Genomic DNA, 19,477 nt, shown 5'->3' on the forward strand with positions numbered 1-19,477 from the left:
GCAGTGGCACTTCTGATTAGAAGTGGGCAAATTAAAGCTCAAGGCAACTTAATAGTCTCTGGCCTTTGTTTGATATTTTGTGTCTGCAAAAAATGTTGTTGTTTGCTGCGGTCACCCTTAATGTCCCTCTGAGTCTGCTCAAACTCTAAAACTTTGTATGGAAAACAAATGAATTGTCAAATATACATGTTGAACGATCAAATCCAATTTGACTGGCACAATTCTGAGTTGGGTACCGCCCTACTTTTGGGGCTGTCGCTGAAACTACAAGCTGTACTTCTGCCTTTTTGTATAGCTTGCCACCCATGCAACCCTGCGGACACAAAAAGTATAGAGCAGGATCAAGAGAGAGACCCGCCCATCTTTCTCCTGCTCTCACAGACTAGGATCAAACAGTAAAACTAGTAGCAGTGCTGAATGAATATGCACCACTATAATGTTACTGCACTACCTATTTCTCCCCTGAAATGTTTCAGAAACATGTTTTAATGCCCTGTTTAGCTATAACAGCAAGATTTCCTCCAAAGATGGAGATTAAACAATGCGCTGATCAAATATAAACCAAGATTCTGTCACTGCGTTGCCTGTTTCTCACCTCAAATGTTTTCGGTGGCATAATTTAGCTTAAATATAATATTATATATAAATTGTAATATACATTGTTAATGTAAACAAAATTCTGTATTTTCCTCTGATACTGACATTTAATTTTTGCATGTGTTGCTTCTTGTGTACCCTATCCAGAGCCCTGAAAGGAGTGATGAGGGTTGGAGTACTGGCCAAAGGCTTGCTGCTTCGTGGGGACAAGAATGTCAACCTGGTCCTACTCTGCAGTGAGAAGCCCACCAAAGGCCTCCTCACCCGCATCGTGGAGCACCTTCCCAAACAACTAACAGTACTATCTTTACAAATATCAATCCACATTCAATTTCTTCTTTGGCCACTTCTGTAGGTACCTGCCTTGTGCTTTCTGTGGCACATGTTTGCCTCTGGTTATATAATTTAATTTCTAAACACTTTTGTGTGGAATAACTAGAACACTACTGTCACAGTGACTTACAGTGGCTGATTATAAGAAATGGAAAGTAATTTTGGTGGAGTAGAATATTCACAGTTACCCTGGCCCACATCATACACCTAAATCACACACACACACACACACACACACACACACACACACACACAAACTCACACAAAAGATGTTACTTCGCATGACAGATAAGGCCATGTAAAGGCAGGAAACCAAAAATGCATATTCACTTAGTGTGTTGTGGATGATCGACCCTCTGAGCTGTTTTTGAAATGTATAATGTTCAAATTAAATGTATTTATTATTATAAAGTAACAGGTAAAATATCATGTGTTGTAGGTAAAGTAACAATTCCATCACAGAGCATATGCATGATACATTAGGAAGATAGATTGAGTTCATAATGAGCTTATAATAGAAGTAAAACTAAATACTAATAGAAGAAAATACCAAAGGTTTAGAATTTCTAAAGCAATATCTGCACAGAAGTTTATTTTTTCACAGAGGAATGACTGCTGTTTTCTGACATTGCCCAATTAATTCCTGACAGTGGTTCAGTGAAAAAAGTAACAGACATGATGTCAGTGACTAGCAGTTATGACAGATGCATTAGGAACAATGTTTTTTTACCCATTTGTTGAAATATGGCCCATATTCAGAGTGGTAAACACCTTTTTATGAGAAGACAGGATGTTGAATTAAATTTCAATTCCGTTTTTGTTTACATAACCGATATCACAGATCCTCTGTTCTTGGACCCTCACTGCAGATTAGGGAGGGTACTGTGGCAGTCCCAGAACCTCATACATGTGTCTGCTCTCTACAGTGATTGTGTGTGTGTGATTGTGTGTGTGTGATTGTGTGTGTGTGTGTGTGTGTGTTTGTGTGTGTGGAAGAGAGAGAGTGAGAGTGAAATGGCCGAGAGCGTAGTGTGTCGCTGGTTGCCAAACACGTTCAGTGCTAAATGAGTAACTGTAAACTTTAGTCATCATGCATATTGAACTAAATAATAGGATACATGCTGAAGCCCACAACGCCATGTACGTTCTTCCAATGCCAATCCTCAGAGGAGAGCTGTGTGCAGGAGCTCATCAGCCCACGGGCCCTCCCCCTGCTCAGACATATGCATCATCATGTTTCAAAAACAAACTGGAACTTTTCAATATCTAGAAAAATGCAAATGCCAAGTTCTTTTAGGTTATCTGCCTCAAGTCTAAGTCAAGAAAACAAAGTCAAGTCTTTCATCCATGCTAGTCATACAAGTCTCAAGTCCTCAAATATGCAACTTGAGTTAAGTCGTGACTCGAGTGCCGTAACTATGCCAAATATGCCCTGGTAAAGATGAGTGATTATGGCTAATAAAAGCCCAGGCTATTAGTATCAGTAATTAATTTACAATAAATATACAAAAAAATCTATGTTAAAGATAAATTAGACTGATGTTATTATTATCATAATGATTATTTTAGATGACATAAATCTATGGAAAATATCTATTGTTAATTAAATAACATTGTTATGGTTAATTATGTTGCCATGATAATGGGATTGTGAAAATCTGATATGCCAGCCCTAGTGAGAAAAAAGTTTCTAGAACTTTGCTCATTGAAAAGCAAATGCCTTAACACAACTAAAAATAGGAAACAAATTACAAGATAACCTGTTTGCACCCCTTCCACATTACATAGTTGCATAAACTATACAATGTGCCAATGAATTTCAACAGTAATTGAATGTCATGATTCCTGCAAGCATCCGTGTATGTTCCAAAGACCTGGGAGTCTGCATTCACTGACAACTGGACCTATGAAAGTGGCCGCTGACATTACCTACGTATCCTCCCTAGCTGTTATGTCAACATGTTGTATGCACAGTGGACTTCACAATAATGTTATATGCATCTACGCCATTTCTTCCAGATGGTAACACCAGAAAAATATGAGGTCAGTGGATCTGTCCAGGAAGCAGCCATCATTCTGACGTCCTGCACCGAGCCAAAGATGCAAGTGACAATCACGCTGACTTCACCTGTCATCAGAGAGGAAAATGGCCGGGATGGAGGTTGGGAAACCCATCAAAGCCTTTCCCATTGCTCCTCCTTTCTTGTCTTTCTGCTATCTCTCTATGAAATCAGTTTCAGTATGTTTGTTGACAACCTAAAGAGCGCTGTCCTGCTGGCACTGGATTTAAATCAGACCTGCTTTCTTTTGGATTTCTGAAATCCAAAGTGATGGGACAGTCGAAACAATGTGAAAGATGTGATCTCTTTACTTCAGGGTTTGTTGTACATGGCCAGCAGAAAAAATATTTTAATACCATCATTGTTTAACAGTCTGAAATTATTACAATTGATCTTTTTTCAAGTAAGCAATTATAGTTAGTTCATTTGCTTTGACTGGCCTAAATTGGGAAATCACAAGAGAGCCCCAAATGAGTTCCTTTTTGCAATTGATGCTTTTCCTCAGTATGTGGGGCAGATCACTTCTAGTATAAAACAAAAACAAGATGAAAAGGCAAGTGCCAGCAGTGTTGCTCTTAGGCTTTTTGCTCTTACCTCTCAAATGCTATCTTTATCCTTTAAACAAAGCATGACCAGTGTTTGCATTGTGTTAAGTCTAGTTAATCCCAGCTGAGAATCTATTTTGTTTCCTGTGTTCCAGGGGACTCATTTTATTGTTAGCTATAATCAGTGGGAGACATGCAATACAGTATCTTTTCTCCAAATTTTCTCTGAGATGAAGAGTTAAAAAGACAATTCCTGCAGAACATGACGGAATAGACAACAGGAGGCACTTCTGTTCCTCAATTTTAATTTGCAATTAATCATGCAAAGGTGTTTGAATTGTTAAACCCTTTCTCAAATCAAGATTTGGCCAAGGAAATTGGCTGCTATTTTCTCACAGGAAACAAATCTTCCTTTTGTGTACTGGTGAAACACAGTTCACCATGCTGAGGTCCCCTGTTCTGAGGTGCTCCCCTGAGTTGATTGACATCTTTTAATTTACACACACACAGAACTCAAAAATGAAAGCCTTTGACAAGTTTTTGTCGTAATGATTGTGCTGACAATTGAAATATTAGGACAAATAATTTGAAGATAAGCCATTTTCTCTTTTGAATTGACAATTGAAAGATCAAGAAACCATGAACTATATTGTTTAAAATCAAATAATTTCAAATGATTCTTAGGGGAGTATTGTTAAAAGTTCAGGTCCAGAAGGCTGTGACAGATGAATCTTTGGTTGGACCAGAGTACAGCCTTTGGTATGCAATGATTGTTGGGGTCTTATTCCAACTTGCTGATGTTAGGTATGCATGCAGTGATATCCTAACCCCCTTTGTTTGCTGGTAGTTCTCATGTTTTTTCCTCTTCTTTAGCACCCATTGCTTCCTCTTTTTTATATTCAAAGGAATATTTTCAAGTCCAGTACAAAGACCCCTAGATTCCCTTAAACAATTATTTTTTTTAAAAAATTACATTGTCTCATTAGAGGTTTAATAGGGCCCAATAGCTTCGGAAGGATTTTTGACCAAGGTTTATTACATCCCAAAAACTTTGCCACACCTACTATTGCCATGCCACTTTTTTATCAGGTCACTCCATATCAGCCATTTGCCCTTTCTTTCTCTATGCACCAAGTTAATGCTAAGAATCATTAGCTGTCTGTCCTAGTGAGGAAAATCTACTACAATAAAAAAAATCCCTATGGTACTTACCAAGGTAATGGTAAGCTTTTCAACACAATTACCTGATAAAATGGTACCGGCTTCATTCAGCTAGAGTGGTGCTTTCCAAATACATCTATTTGACGTCAATGTTGAGTCAGTAAATTCATACTCCCTTTGACAGATTATAATGATTTAACATGTTTTACACTGTCAAGCTGCATCCATCCACTTCCTTTGGCAATGTGTGGGTCTGTGTAGTCGGATTTTTAAACCTTTTTTCAGAATTACACAAAAAGCAACCGATTGTAGGTTGTCATGTAAAGAGACACTGGTATGTGTGGCAATGTGTTTGTTCTCTGCCAGCCTCGCTGACCTGGTCAAACACCCATTCCTCATCACCATTTTGACACTTCAAATCCATTTTTAGATGTAACCTCGGGTATGGTGAAAGACCCAGCGGACGTCTTGGACAGGCAAAAATGCCTTGACGCTCTGGCTGCTCTGCGCCACGCTAAGTGGTTCCAGGTTCGGAACATCATTTTACTTTCTTATTGTAGCCTTATGAGATGCATTATTTATTTGTTTATTCGTTTATTTGTGTTTTACACATTTAGTTTTCATTTTATAGTAATGAGAAAAATGTATTTAATACAAAGACATATTCAAGGATGCCACATATTATATCAAAGATCTGGTTCGTGTCCTTATATTGATTATAAATCTAAGCTCATTTGAAGCTCTTATATGAAAAAATACTGTTAGCAAATAACTGGCATCCTTGTATTCCCTTTTCAATTTCCCAAGTACTGCATTATAGTAACATGTGATTCCATAAGGCTGCACAATAACTTGCACAAAGTTTTGCAATCAATAAGTGCTTTCATGTTCAACGTTTGTATTGTTTTTATTATGTATATTTTTGTAGAATAGGGATTGAGGGAAAAGGAATATCTGAGTAGTTTCCTGTGATTCTGCTATCTGAGCAAAAGCACAGGCAAAGTAAAGCAGATTTCCTCTGCTCTTTCAGTCCCTATACTCTCCTCTCAGGTGGACTCTTGTACTTTCAAGTACCCCTTTGTGAGATACCTGGAAAAAACCTGGGGTCAGGGTTTAGAAGATGCCAAGTTCTCATTTCTTGTGCATCTTGCAAACTCTGAACTCCCTTACTAACTGTGAGGTACAAGACTACTGGGAATGGCAGCTGATTGCAAGCTCTTACATACACACCTCAAACTGTACTCAAGCTTCCATTATGCACAGTAGTGTTTGGACCTCTTTGAAAGAACTGATTCACTTGTTTGGTCCATTTCTTTTCACTCTTGTCACTCTGTAAACCTAACTTTATTACATCACAAGGCTAGAGCCAATGGACTTCAGTCCTGTGTGATCATCATCCGAATCCTGCGAGACCTCTGTCAGCGAGTTCCTACATGGTCACCCTTCCCAGGATGGGTAAGTGTGTTATTGAAACATGCTAATGAAACATCTCTAATGTCTCTAAGAGCTGTGTTACTTTGTGCTGTCTGCTGAAGTTCAATCATGGGTCACAGATTAAGCCTGCGTGAAACTTATTACCAGATTAACTTCATTTATTTATTTAATGTTAATTGAAAAGGGATATCGCATATTAATGAACATCAGTATAAAATTCAAATGTAAATATGCAGGAGTCAGCAGGACTGCTAATTTACATCTGTAGTTATATGGATATAAAAGAAATACTACTTTTGGTTGTCATTGACAACATGAACCTGCACAGGAACGTTTTTAAAGACATCAAACATGAAAGGTGCAGAAAGATGAGCCCCTCACTTCAGTTATTGACTGAAAAGGCATTTTGACACTGAGTACATTAACATGCAAAAACTAGTCCAGATTTTGCCCTTTTTCCGAAAAGGACAATATTCCTACTAAGTTGTTTCCATGCCTGATGAAAATGAATAGTTCACAAACACTCCTGTTTACACGCAGCCGTGCATACTCTGATTAAGATGTCCTAACGTGTACTTTACCACTTCACAATATGAAGAAGTACAACAGCTGGAGCAGCTTGTCATTTTGCTTCTTTGCATCAAAATAGGATTTTTTTTTTCAGTTTCTAGCTGGTGGTGGACTTGTTGGATTCTCTCTTTCCTTCCTTCAGCTTCTCTAGTAGCTAGCTAGCTTCAAAAACCTGTTGATATGCAAGACTCTCATAAAGTTTAAAAGCAGGTGTGTTTCTCCTTCCATCCAGACTTGGGATTTCTTTGCATGCATCTCTACCCCACAGTTTTGCAAACTGGTGGCAAGTTGGTTTGTTTACAGTGTATACATGGCAACACACAGAACCAACTGTAAACAGATAAGGGGCTGTGTGTTGCAAACTGCATTAAAAACTCCAGCTGAGATGAATATTTCAGATTGGCTGTATGCATGCCCATTTAATGCTCCTAAAAATCTGAGTAATATAAGCATATCCCATGTCTTAATCAGTAAATGCTTATTTTGAAAATGTTCTGATTCTGAATATTTAAATGGAATATGCTGTGTATATGACCATATCAATTTCAGAACATTGTCATATTTTGAATAATAGGGGAGTACTGATGTGCATGTAACTGTAGCTGCTGCTTTGAGTTCGGCTGGTAGAAATGCAGCAGTACCTGCAGCTGTACAGTACAGTACAGATATGACTTCTTCCTCTACCTGGCACTGATGTTACTGAAGTAACTATAGTTCACATTGTAAGTATCTACTCCACAGACTACAAACAGACCCTGGCAGGGTGGAGCTTGGATTAAAGACAACAGTTAAATTACCTCTCAGTGATGGTCATGTATATTTCATTTTTTATGTAGTAACTACCAAGACCAGGGTCTTGGGGGTAAGGGTACTGCTGGAAATTATCCGACCAAGTCTGAAGCTTGTGCCATCTTTGACATGCTGCACTGATGTCTGTTTGCCTATCTGAGAACTGCAGCTACAGATCTGAGAGCAATTTGTTGCTGAGACGTTTTCACACCCATGTACATATTATGGATGTTTTGTGCGAAAAGGCATTAAAATATGACTGAGTTTACCTTTAAACAATTACTGTGATTATATTTTAATCCAGCCTTAAAAAGTGACTGTTGTAATACCAGCAGAGACTGTGTGCATTTGCCAGGCATTTAAGCCATGTTCACTGTTGACTGTGCTCAGGCCATGGAGCTGCTGGTTGAGAAGGCCATCAGCAGCGCCTCTGCTCCCCTCAGTCCAGGTGATGCACTGAGACGTGTCTTTGAATGTATCTCTTCTGGGATTTTACTCCCTGGTAAGATATTGTTTCTTCATTTTCCTTCACAGTGATTCTTGTTAAAAGTCTTGAGTTTTTTAGTGTCCTTTAAACAACATAAATCTGGTGTTTTGCTGACTGTTTACAACTGGCAGTGTATCTCCACATGCATCTCGAGTAACTACATGTGATAAGATCTCACTTCCTTTGAGTTCTACGGCTTTCGCAGCCCCACCTTGCCCCACTACCTCTCTCTCTCTGTATTTCTCTCTGTCTCTCTCTCTTTCTCTCTCTCTCTCTCATCTCTCTCTCTCTGTGTCATCCAGTCTGTCTCTTCCTTCGTCCCTGGAAGTCGCCATCGCTTCCCAACCGAGCGCTTGTGACGATGAAAAGACACACAGGGAGAGACACAGAGAGAGGCAACGCGCGGTGGGACGCCGCTGCTCTACTCTTTTCCTTAATCTTTCTTTAATTTCAAATCCTTAATCTTTTCTTTGGTGGGGGGGTTTAGAGTGGCCAGTGTTCTTGTTTGTTTTAGTGGGTCCAAACTGTGTTTCGCGGGCTCTTGTTTTCCTTTTGTTTTTTCGGTGCGGTGGTGGCAATGGCCACTCCGGCTGAGGAGGCCGAAGGTGTAGGTGACTTTACACTCCGGACCGGCATCAGGTGTGTACCCGACGCCGATGCCTCCGTGGAGGATGTGCTGCTTGCTGTCGGGGAACAGGTAGGCTGTCAGAATCTGGGGTTTGCTTCATGGATGAACAAGGCGGTGGTTGTGTTTTTGAGGCAGGAGAGTTTGATGAATCAGCTGTTGGCCAGCAGCCTGGTGGTGAAGGGGAAGCAGCAGGCTGTCTCTCTGGCGGTGTCCAATGTTCCTCCGTTTATTAAGGATGAGGCCTTAGCGAAGGAGCTGGCTCGCCTCGGGAAGTTTGCGAGCGGGTTTAAGCTGATCTCTTTGAGGTGTAGAAGCCCCGATCTGAAGCATGTGTTATATTTGAGGAGACAGGTGCTAATGTATCTGAAATCTAACGAGCAGACGCTTAATGTCAGCTTCTGTGTTGAACATGGTGAAAGTGCTTATGCTGTGTAAGCTACGACCAAGAACCTGCAGTGTTTTCAGTGTGGGGAGGTCGTCACAAGCGGATGGTCTGCCTCAGGAGGGAGAAAGAGGTGACGGTGACTGAGGACAGTAATGCTGCTGGTCAGCCCTCTGATGGAGGTCGAGAGGCTCACGGGCCTGTAGCGGGGGAAGGAGTGGGGAGTGGGCAGTCTGCTGTCGGAGATCAGCTGTGTGAGGAGGATCAGGGGTACCTAATCAGGGGAGAAGCAGAGGCTATGCAGGAGGTTGGCTGGACTGAGGTTGAGGGAGGGGGGGAGAAAGATGAGGAGTGCAGTGGGCCTTGTGGTGCCTCCTGCACTAGGGAGGAGGTATGCAGAGGCCCAGAGAAGGCACACTGGTGGTCAGCAGGAAGTCAGCAGGCAGGCTGAGGAGTCTGAAGGAGAGTGGGATGAGGTGGAGATGTCTCAGGGAGATGGAGGAGAAGCTGAGCTGTCAGCCAGTCAGGCGGGTGACAGGGAAGGAGATGTTTATTCATTTATGGAAATTAATCATTTTCTGACTAGGGCCAAGAACATGAAGAACATTGACTTGGCTGAATACTTTCCAGACTCTCTCAGAAGGTTCTCAGATCTGTGGGACATGTGCTTGGTAGCAGGAGGGTGTCCTCAGGTATTGGTGTGACTCCAAGAAAGAGGTTTAGGTTAAAGAAATGGGCAACAACTGTGACAAGAAACCTTAGTTCATTGAACATATGATTAGTGTGTGAGGTGTGTCACAGGGGACTTTTGGACTGGTGGGTCTCTCTCTCTCTTTCTCTCTCTCTCTCTCTCTCTCTCTCTCTCTCTCTCTCTCTCTCTCTCTCTCTCTCTCTGTTTCTCCCCTCCTCTTAAGTGGTGGGCTCACTTAATGTAAATGGAGCCAGGGACCAGTGGAAAAGGGGAGTGTTGCTGGATTATGTGAGAGACAAGCATGTTAATGTGATTTATCTACAAGAAACACACACTGATGTTGATAATGAGGTGGCCTGGGGCCTCTGGTGGAGGGGGTCTTACCTGGTGGACATGTGGAGGGTTAAGCACCCAGACAAGAGGGGCTTCACATGGGTGAAAGCAGGGCCTGACAGAAGTAATGCAGCTCGGTTGGACAGGTTGGTGGTGAGGGCACAATTGTCCCCTGCTGTGTTCTCAGACCACAGTATGGTCCATTGTCACCTGAACATTTCCTTGGGTAGAGGGCATTCTGTGTACTGGAAATTCAATTTGAGACTCTTGCAAGATGCCCAGTTTTGCTCTAGCTTTAAAGAATTTTAGGGGGTGGAGGGACAGGAAGGAGGAGTTTGAGTCACTCAGGTTATGGTGGGACGTGGGAAGGTGCCAAATTCGACATTTCTGTCAAATGTATTCAGCATCTGTCTGACTTATGGAGCAGAACACTGCAGAGCAGAAGCAAAACCTGGCAGAACTGTTCAATTTGAGACTCTTGCAAGATGCCCAGTTTTGCTCTAGCTTTAAAGAATTTTAGGGGGTGGAGGGACAGGAAGGAGGAGTTTGAGTCACTCAGGTTATAATGTATTTAGGAGGCATCTGTACTTTTAAGGGCTAGGTTTTCCATGTTAAATGAGATGGATGCACCTACATCTTTTTCTTTGGGTTGGAAAATCGACAGGGGGAGGACAGACACATGCATTGCCTGCGTCTGCCTGATGAGCGGATTACATGTGATCAGTTTGAAATGCGGAAAGGGACTGTGGATTTCTACCACAGACTGTATGCAGCGGAGAAGTGTGATCCAGCCTGTGTCGAGGAGCTACTGGAAGGTTTGCCGCAGTGCTCCTCAGCCCAAAAGGGGGCCCTGGACAACCCATTTACCTTCCAGGAGTTGAGTGAGGCAGTGGCACAGACGGCATCTGGACGCTCCCCAGGCGTGGATTGTCTGCCATTTTATAAGGGATTCTGGTCAGTGCTGGGCCCGAACTGGTATGACGCGGTGCAGGAGTGCCTATGTGTGGGTGAGCTACCACTCAGTTGTCACAGAGTAGTCCCGACTCTGCTACCTAAGAAAGGGAATCTAAGTGACTTGAAGAACTGGCGCCCGGCGGCTCTGCTCTGTGTGGATTTTAAAATCTTTTCCAAGAGCTTAGCGAACCGGTTAAAGGGGTACTTGGAGGCACTGATACACCCTAACCAGACTTACTGCGTCCCAGGATGTTCAATTCATGATAATCTGCATCTCCTGTGTGATATGATGGACTTGGCAAGACTCACGCCTTACATGCTTTCGCAGTTGGGGAGAGGTTTATTGCTGGAATGAAGTTGCTGTATGTTGGGGCCTCGTGTCTAGTAAAGGTAGCAGGGGGGTTGTGTAGACCAGTGCCGCTAGGCAGGGGCAGTGCTGCAAAGGGCTAGCGGCCCTGGGCTGGACCATCAGTTCTCCCTGTTGAGGCCAGGGGGTGTGGACATCATGAGACTGCTGCTGTTCTACGGTACAGTCCTAAAGTACTGGTGGACACTTAGACACTCTCGAGATGGGGGAGTGGGGCTAGGACCGTGGGTGTGGGAAGAACCCATCTTCCATCTTCTTCGTCTTGTTTATCATTAAAAATTCTGCCAGGAGAATCCTGCTGCAGGAGTGTGAGCTCTGTGCGAGGGACAGCTGTTGGGACGAACCATTCTGGGCATGTTCTATCATCACTTCACATCCACTAAGTGTCCTTGTTTTTCCACTGACAGGCTCAGATTATTAGTGTCTGACAGCATTATTCCAGTTGTTGTCTCTTGCCTCTGCCAGCTTTGAATGGAGTGTGTTTTACAATGATAAACTTAGGTACTAGTTATTTAAAAAGTTTGTTGGGTTTAGCTTTAGCAACTTTGGGGCTGTTTTTTGTTTAAACAAAAAGGATCTTACGCAGCTTACACTTAAGCTGCGTCTTTATCAAAAACTTGCATAATAGCACAGTTGGAACCAAAAGTAACATTTACGAACATGTACCTAATCCCTGGGGCGGCATGGTGGCTCAGTAGTTAGCACGGTTGCTTCACAGCAAGAAGGTACTGGGCTCTAGTCTCAGCCAACCCAGGGCCTTTCTGTGTAGAGTGTGCATGTTGCTGCACGCGGCTCCGCAGAGGATGGATAAAATGCATAATTTAACTGTACAATATACAAGTGACAATAAAGAACTCTGCTTTTTCTAGATCTGTATAGTGTTTCCACTGCAGACAGTACTCTTACATGTGGGCCAAGATGTTTTCACTTGCTGCTCCATCCAGCAGCACTCGCTGTATTTCACTGATGATACAGAATGAAGTCTGCACTCCGTTTATTGACCACAGAACAGAACTGCACAACACCATTTTTAGAACAAAAAAGAACAGGCTGCAGTGAGAGTCTCACTTTATGGGATATTGAGAAATGGCGGGTTTGTGAATTGACTCCTTGTCCGACAGCAGCAGGGGTTTAGTGCTGCCGCAGCACACAGCAACAACGTTAGACTTTACTAATGTATGAAAAACCTGTCACGGTATGAACAGTGGTTAAAGCAGCCACAGCTGTGTTGATTCTCTACTAACCAATCAACAGACTGCAGTGTTTCAAGCTCCACTTCTAATACTTGATCATTGTGCCACGTACCCCAAGAGGAAGGGTGACAAAAAACGTGAATAGTAAGAAATGCTTTCATTGGTGCCGTCCTCAATTTTTGGAAATGCAAAAAAAAGTTATGTACCGAACTGAACTGAAGAAACCCTACTGGTGGAAACATGGCTTTATAATTATTTGAGCCTGCCTCTGAAAAAAACCTCACTTTAAATGAATGGACGTTGCTAACATGCCCCAAGTGGTTCCATTGCAGCCTGTTGGACCACTGCCTGCTGTCTCCTTCAATACTGGACCAGTTTAAAAAAAAATGTTGTCTCTGGTAGAAAATGACTGAAGTTACCCTTGAGAATCTGGAATTGAGGATACAGTGACTAAATGTTTGAATGTAATATGTACTGTACAATTAACATGTCCTTACTCGACAAATGTGTGATCCAACATTATAAAAATATCAGGAAAACCTGCTGTTGACCAAAATAACATGATTTATTTGTTTTATCTGCACATATAAAATGTTGATGAATATTCAAGCTTTCCACTGCATGCATTGTCATCAAGCTCTGTTAGATTGACACTGAACAACATGATGAAATGAAAATCACTGGATGCTTTTTGATATCTATGAACAGGGGGACCAGGTTTGGTAGATCCTTGTGAAAAGAAGCCTGTTGATACTCTGACATCAATGGAAGAGCAACAGAGAGAAGACATCACCTCCAGTGCTCAGGTACAAGCTCGACTATCAAGCTGATCAACACTTAAACAAAGTAGACAGTCAAAAAAAGTCAACTTGTCATGTGCTGATGGATGCACTGAATTTGCAGGTACATGAAAGAAGTGCGCAGGCTTTCTGGAGTTCAGATTTTAATAATGAATGACCTCGTCCAGTTAGAGAACGACATCATCAGTTACTGTCCTCGTGTTAGCGGCTGTTCCTCAGTAACAGCTGTTCACCAGGAGATGTGAGGCCAAATTCAGTTCCAAATAATAAAAGAAATCAAAATCCTCCCCAAAAAAGTAAAAATGATTTTCAAAGGAAAGGCACCAATTAGTGTCCTTATAAGATTCACCAGTCTTTCGGCTAACGCCGTTAACGCTGCTCAGTAGCGATTCTGCTCTGCTCCAATCACATGCAGAGCTCTGTCTGTCTGCTTGAGTGTGTTAGCATGCATGTGTGTCCACTCATCCCTCTCTGTTTAGACACAAGTGTCAAATATGTGGAAGCATGGGATGCATATTTTATCATAATCAGATTTTGATGTATTCGATATTTATGGCATCCATAGTAGAGTAGGTTTTCCTGCCAGATTCGCTTGCGAAAACAAGCATAAACAGTTGCAGAAAATATTGCTGCAGAATGCAAGCCAGCCATGGAGCTCGCGGCTGCGGCACTTCCTGTGCAGTGCTCCACAGACAATGGCCGCACTACTTGCACTTCTAAATCCAGTGTGAACCCTCCATAAATCCAATGTTAGCTCATCTGTGGCAACACTTGACACTGAAAGAGATCGGTCAAACAAAAGCTTTTTACCCAGGGGACAGCAGTCCATGTCCTGTCTAAAACGAAAAGCTCATGTTGTTGAACGCAATGTACTGAGCAGCCATGATATCACTTGTAATGTGTTTACATCATTAACCCAAAAAAGTATTCTTTTTTTTTTTTTTTTAAACCTTACCATGTAGTTTTACCTAAACTTACCTGGAACTGTTTCACAACATTGACCACGTGCTCCAGTGTGCTTCAGCTGTGCATCACAGCGATTAATCGAACAAGCATTCATAATCTCTAACTGCAAAATCTTGCCCACGTCGGTTAACATTTTTTAAAATTCTGTTAATCCTTTCCCCACCGGGGTTGCCAACTCCCCAGCATGAGTTTCACGCTTTTGGGCTCTGTCTGACGCTCTCACGACACCGTGGAAAATCTCATGGCGGAACACCGTGACAACAGAAGTGTTGATCATGTAATGCAGAGAACGACTTTGACTCTAGAGCCCAGCTGAGTATTTGACAACTGAGTGGTATGTGCTTCCACAGCGTTGCATGATCCCAGATCAAACAGCTGATGGTCCGACAGCAGCACAGTGATAGACAGTAAAACAGAGCGGAACTTCTCCTCACAACACCAAAGTGTCTGAATGAACAAATATTCAGCGTTGGAAAGTGACTTATTCAGACTTCTACAGACTACTTTGTTTTAGTTTCAGGTTAAGTCAGACTAGTTTAGCTTTTTAAACTTTTTTTTAAAAATGACTAATAAATCTACCTTCTACCTTATTCTCTAGCTTCTACTTTGAATTATTTAGAAACACCAGGACACATCACTCTGTGTCTCATCCAGCCGCTCGTGCTGAGCTCTCATTATTATTACCAGGGGCAGATGTAGTCATTTGGGGTCCTGGGGCCACAGGCACATTGCTTCATTTTCAACCTTTCTCTAACTGGGAATGTTGGCAGGCCTTTGGTAGCTATAGAAGAAGTAGGCGTACTCAAAACTTTTTCTCGTCAGTAAAACAATTAATAGCACACAGCAAAAGTTTAAGTCCGAGTCCTGCAGTCAGGAGAGGTTGGCCAGCACAATGTACCTAAATTTACATAAAGTTTATTTAAGATGGAGTTTTTAATTCTTATATCATGCACTATAGTTTAATTAAATCTCTATTATCTCTTGGCTAATAACATTGTTTTTTTTTGTCTTGGCATCAATATATCATTAAATTATCCAAACAACCAAAAAAGCAAAATAAATAATAATTGTTCATTAACCAAGGTAAAATGTTCATCACATTGTGATATTGTTATTGATATCCAGCTCTAGTGTCATAGATTCGCCAAAGGTGTGTTACAATAAGAGGCTGAGGGGCATGACAAAGTGTGTGTGATGACGTGGGTATGTGGTGGGGTTGGGGCTGCTTTTACTGAGAAGTCCATGCTTGAAATGTTGTCTCTGTGTTTTTCTGCAGTTTGCTCTGAGGCTCCTGGCATTCCGTCAGATCCATAAAGTTTTGGGTATGGACCCTCTGCCGCAGATAAACCCTCGTTTCAACGTTCGCAACAGCCGCAAGCGTCGCCGTGACAACAGTGATGGGACGGACAGCTTTGAGGGCGAAGGCAAAAAGGACAAAAAAGATTATGATAGTTTCTAAGCTTCTAAGTCTCCATATAGAAATGTACTAACATGTTGTAAACGCCGTCTCCTGTGTACTGTCATTTTGTTTTCCCTCTTTAAGCTCCACATGTACCAATGTGACTGCAGCCTCACTGTGCTCTCTATTACACAAACAAAAAAGGCCATTTGTGTTTTAGTTGTAGATTTCTTAAAATTGTCTCCAGTCCTCTCTGTACTAGAAAACTTAGTTTTGACCTGATTTGCTTCTGAACTAGAAGTGTTAATGACAGTGGCTCTGTCATCTCGAGTTGCTGCTTCCTCTCAACTGTGTGTGTTAAATTTCAAGTTGTGGGCAAAGTGGAGATCTTAGAATCCAAAAGACTTTTTTATGTTGTGAATCAGCACTGCTCAGTGTATGCCTTCATTTATCTGTATAGTTGCATTCAGAGATGGACTGTGTTGTTGTTAATATTGCAAAGCATTCATTTGGCCAAAATAAGTTTCAAAGGTTTTCTTGGATATGATTTCCAGTGCTTAATGCAAGTGATGTTTGATGCTGTGCTCTTGTCATGTCTCAGTGGTAGGATACACTTCAGATAAAAGATCTCTGGGGCATTGCACAAAGAGAAGAACTCTAACTGTTGATAGGTCTTTGTAACAAAGTTGTCAGCTCGCAGTGTGGTTTTACGTCTTTTCATTTTCATATATATGGAAGTATTTGTATATTTAAATAGATAAAAGGCTTTGGTTTGTGGAGAACATGTTGATGTTGCATAATGTTTTGGCTTTTAATATGTAGTTTTTCTTGTTAACAAGGAAATTTATTGGCTTGCTTGCCTTTTAACTTGGTTAGGTGCTAAATTAAGTTCAGTGCTGAAAATGATATTGAAAATCCTGCCTGAGAGTGAGAGGGACAGTCATATAATTGCCCTTCAGTGTAGGTCCTGCTGTGAGTGAGTGATTGCTGTGCTCTGTATTCTGCTTTACAGTGTCAGTAGCAGAATAAATACTTTTCCTGATGAAAGAAGTGTGCTGTGTTTTTTTTAGCAACACATCTACTCTACAATCGGTTCTTCTTTTTGCTAACTACAGGTACTGTTTTGCCATCAACTCTTTTGACCGCACCGAGCCAAACTGTGCCACCCCCATTTACATTTCCACTCAGAGTTTAGAAGCGCTGTGTCAAGCCAAACTGCACTCGAGATAAACAGGGGTGGGTCCAAAAGTACCCAACCTTCAAGCAGGTAGCGGTAACGTCTCACCAACAGCAGCCAACCCCCGGCCGGCCCCCTTTTCCCCCCTGAAACAAGCGTGTGTGATGTCACCGTCTGTGCAGGAGAGCAGAGAGGAAGGTGTTTTCTAAAGTCTCTGTGGGGTCAGCTCTCAGTCTCTCTGTAGCTTCTGACTCAATCTCTGTGGTTTGGAGTTCAGTTCCTCTCCTGTGTCCTGTTTGGACTTTAGAGCTCTGCTTTTTTTCACTGTTTTATGTTAGCTTGTGTCTGCCAAAAACACATTTCCTTATTTTGCTGCTTCACAATGTAATTTTACATAACAAAATCATGGGGGACTTTTATTTTGAAGAATAAAGAGGAAATGATATGTTAATCTCTGAAATGGCAGAACTTTCACAGCTTTTCTTCAATCAAAACAGGTCTACTGATGCGGCAAGTAAAAGCAGAAGAAGCCACACTGAGATGCTGATAACGAGCTGCGGACAGCAGGCTCTTACTGCACCGAACAGCTCACCTCCAACAAGGAAACCTCTTTGACCTGCCTGCTGTGTGATCACTCTAGACCAGCTGTCATCACTGACACACCTTCAAGCAGGCAGCTCTGTTGGCATGGAGACACAGGTCTCTGCAGAGCTGGGCTGACGGGCCAAACCTTGCCAAGCCATGCCACACCAGCTGATGACTGCGCAGCACAGGTTTTGGTTGTTCTGTTTATTGTCCGTTTTATTGTATTGAGTAGTGAAATGTAGCCAGCCTGTATGTGGACATGACTGATTGTAGTCCAGATTCCCGTTCGAACTGCAAAGTTTTGGGAAAGCACAGCACATCATTTTTAACCACCATCTACAAAAAGAATGGATCAGTTATGTGGTGTGATGCATGTGCAGTGTAGCAGCTGCAATGCTGAAAAGTGACAGCAGATGGCATTATAACCAAAGGTAGGATGTCTGCTCAGGTGCTCTTTAAATGTGCTCTTTATATCCTCCTCAGTTGCACTTGGCCAGATAGAACTTTTAGGTAAATTCACATTGACGGTGCCTGATATACAATAGAAGGTTTGCATTCAGAAAGTGTTCATGCTCTTCTGTTAAACACCGTATTGCTCTCTGATGGTGCACCAACTATTCGGCAACTGCAGATCAGGTTTCACTGCACATGTTGATATCTCGAGATACGGCGCTGTGACTTCTCTTCTGAACCTCCCTGTCATGTTCAGGAGGTTGCTTCAGTGAAGACTGTGAATATGTTAACTTGGAGTTCACGGAAACCAAGATGACTTGAGCTTTAGGCTGGGGAAGACAGCAGCTCCCGCTGTAACATCATCCTGCTCCCAGTTCCTGACTTCCTGTGTATCTTCCTCTGCGCTGAGCCTCAAAGACTTGTTTGATAGGTCATGTACATTTCACAATAAGATTCTGCCAGAGTTCAGGTTCATGCCAGGAGACATCAAAGTCTTGTTTGGATTTTTAGGTTAATTTACCTGATGTCGTACTTTTACCACTTTGTGCAGTTATTTATCTCATTTTGTACATTTGAAACAGTTCCCTGCAAAATATGCTGCAATAGTTTGAGAACTATTATTCTGCAATTTGTGATGTTCACAGATTCAGCAGTTCATTAATGTCATTGATTACGGAAATACATCTATTTGCAAATCGTGCATCAGCCCGTCAGGTCACCACACACAAAGTTCCCCTCTAAGCGGACATAAAACAGACTGCATGCGCTCAATGCATGCATTCCACCTGAGAGTAAGCTGGTTGCTGCTAAACAGGCTTATCCAGGAGTACAGCTGCTAACTACAGACACCTGAAACTAAACATCCAGGACACTTTGTAAAGATGGCAGCAGACATCACCATTTGTAGTAGTCACCTAAAGCTTCTGCACTAGAGCCACAACAGCATGAGATAAAATATTCTGACTCAGAAGGTCTTATTAAAGTTTCAGTAAAGAAACTAGAGCAGAGCAGATAACAAAACTGAGTGCTGAATACAACTCTTGACAAAGTTAATTTCACATCTCAAAGACAAATGTTCTGTAGCTGCAGAAAACCCCAGAGCTCCAGGCCTCCAGGCTGAAACAATGAGAGTCTATATCAAACACAGCTGCCATTAAGGATGAAACTGGCCTACAGACCCAAAGTTCATTGATAATGGTAATGGTAATTTCACCTCCTTAACTAGCAAGATGCAATGATGTGTCGTCACTAATTACTGCCCATGTCCTCCAAAGCAGCTCTAAAACATTGTTTCAAATACATCTGCACCGAGTTTGAAAGGGGGACTTAATAAGTAAGGGATCAACAAAGAGAAGAAACCACTGAAAAGTTTCAAAGACCTCTGATGCTGCTGCTTCCCTCTATGGAGCCTGTCTGTGACGCCGCTCAGACACACCAACAAGACAGCACCCACACACCCACACACACACAAACACACAGGCCAGCTGACAGAAAGGCAGACTCGCTCTCCAGCGATGAGTTCAGTGGCACTGGGAATATAGCCAATGGCTTATATTTACCCGTGTGCACTTGC

The 19,477-nt window shown here is 42.1% G+C and overlaps 1 protein-coding gene across 2 annotated transcripts in view; it reads left to right on the top strand.

Annotated features, from left to right (window-relative positions):
- Positions 1-16,736, top strand: part of zfr (zinc finger RNA binding protein) — a 57,671-nt gene extending 40,935 nt beyond the window's left edge. The window contains exons 14-20 of one of the 2 annotated variants that reach the window (XM_042488369.1): positions 745-895; positions 2,950-3,091; positions 5,127-5,224; positions 6,056-6,151; positions 7,880-7,991; positions 13,233-13,330; positions 15,567-16,736. In XM_042488369.1, the coding sequence (XP_042344303.1) occupies positions 745-895; positions 2,950-3,091; positions 5,127-5,224; positions 6,056-6,151; positions 7,880-7,991; positions 13,233-13,330; positions 15,567-15,749 (880 nt within the window). In that variant the 3' untranslated portion in view covers positions 15,750-16,736. Of the gene's footprint in view, positions 1-744; positions 896-2,949; positions 3,092-5,126; positions 5,225-6,055; positions 6,152-7,879; positions 7,992-13,232; positions 13,331-15,566 lie in introns of those variants that run through there. The other variant, XM_042488370.1, reaches the window with a different exon arrangement.
- The last annotated feature ends 2,741 nt before the right edge of the window (positions 16,737-19,477 follow it).

Source organism: Plectropomus leopardus, chromosome 6 (genome assembly GCF_008729295.1).
Source record: "Plectropomus leopardus isolate mb chromosome 6, YSFRI_Pleo_2.0, whole genome shotgun sequence".
Classification (NCBI taxonomy): Eukaryota; Metazoa; Chordata; class Actinopteri; order Perciformes; family Serranidae; genus Plectropomus; species Plectropomus leopardus.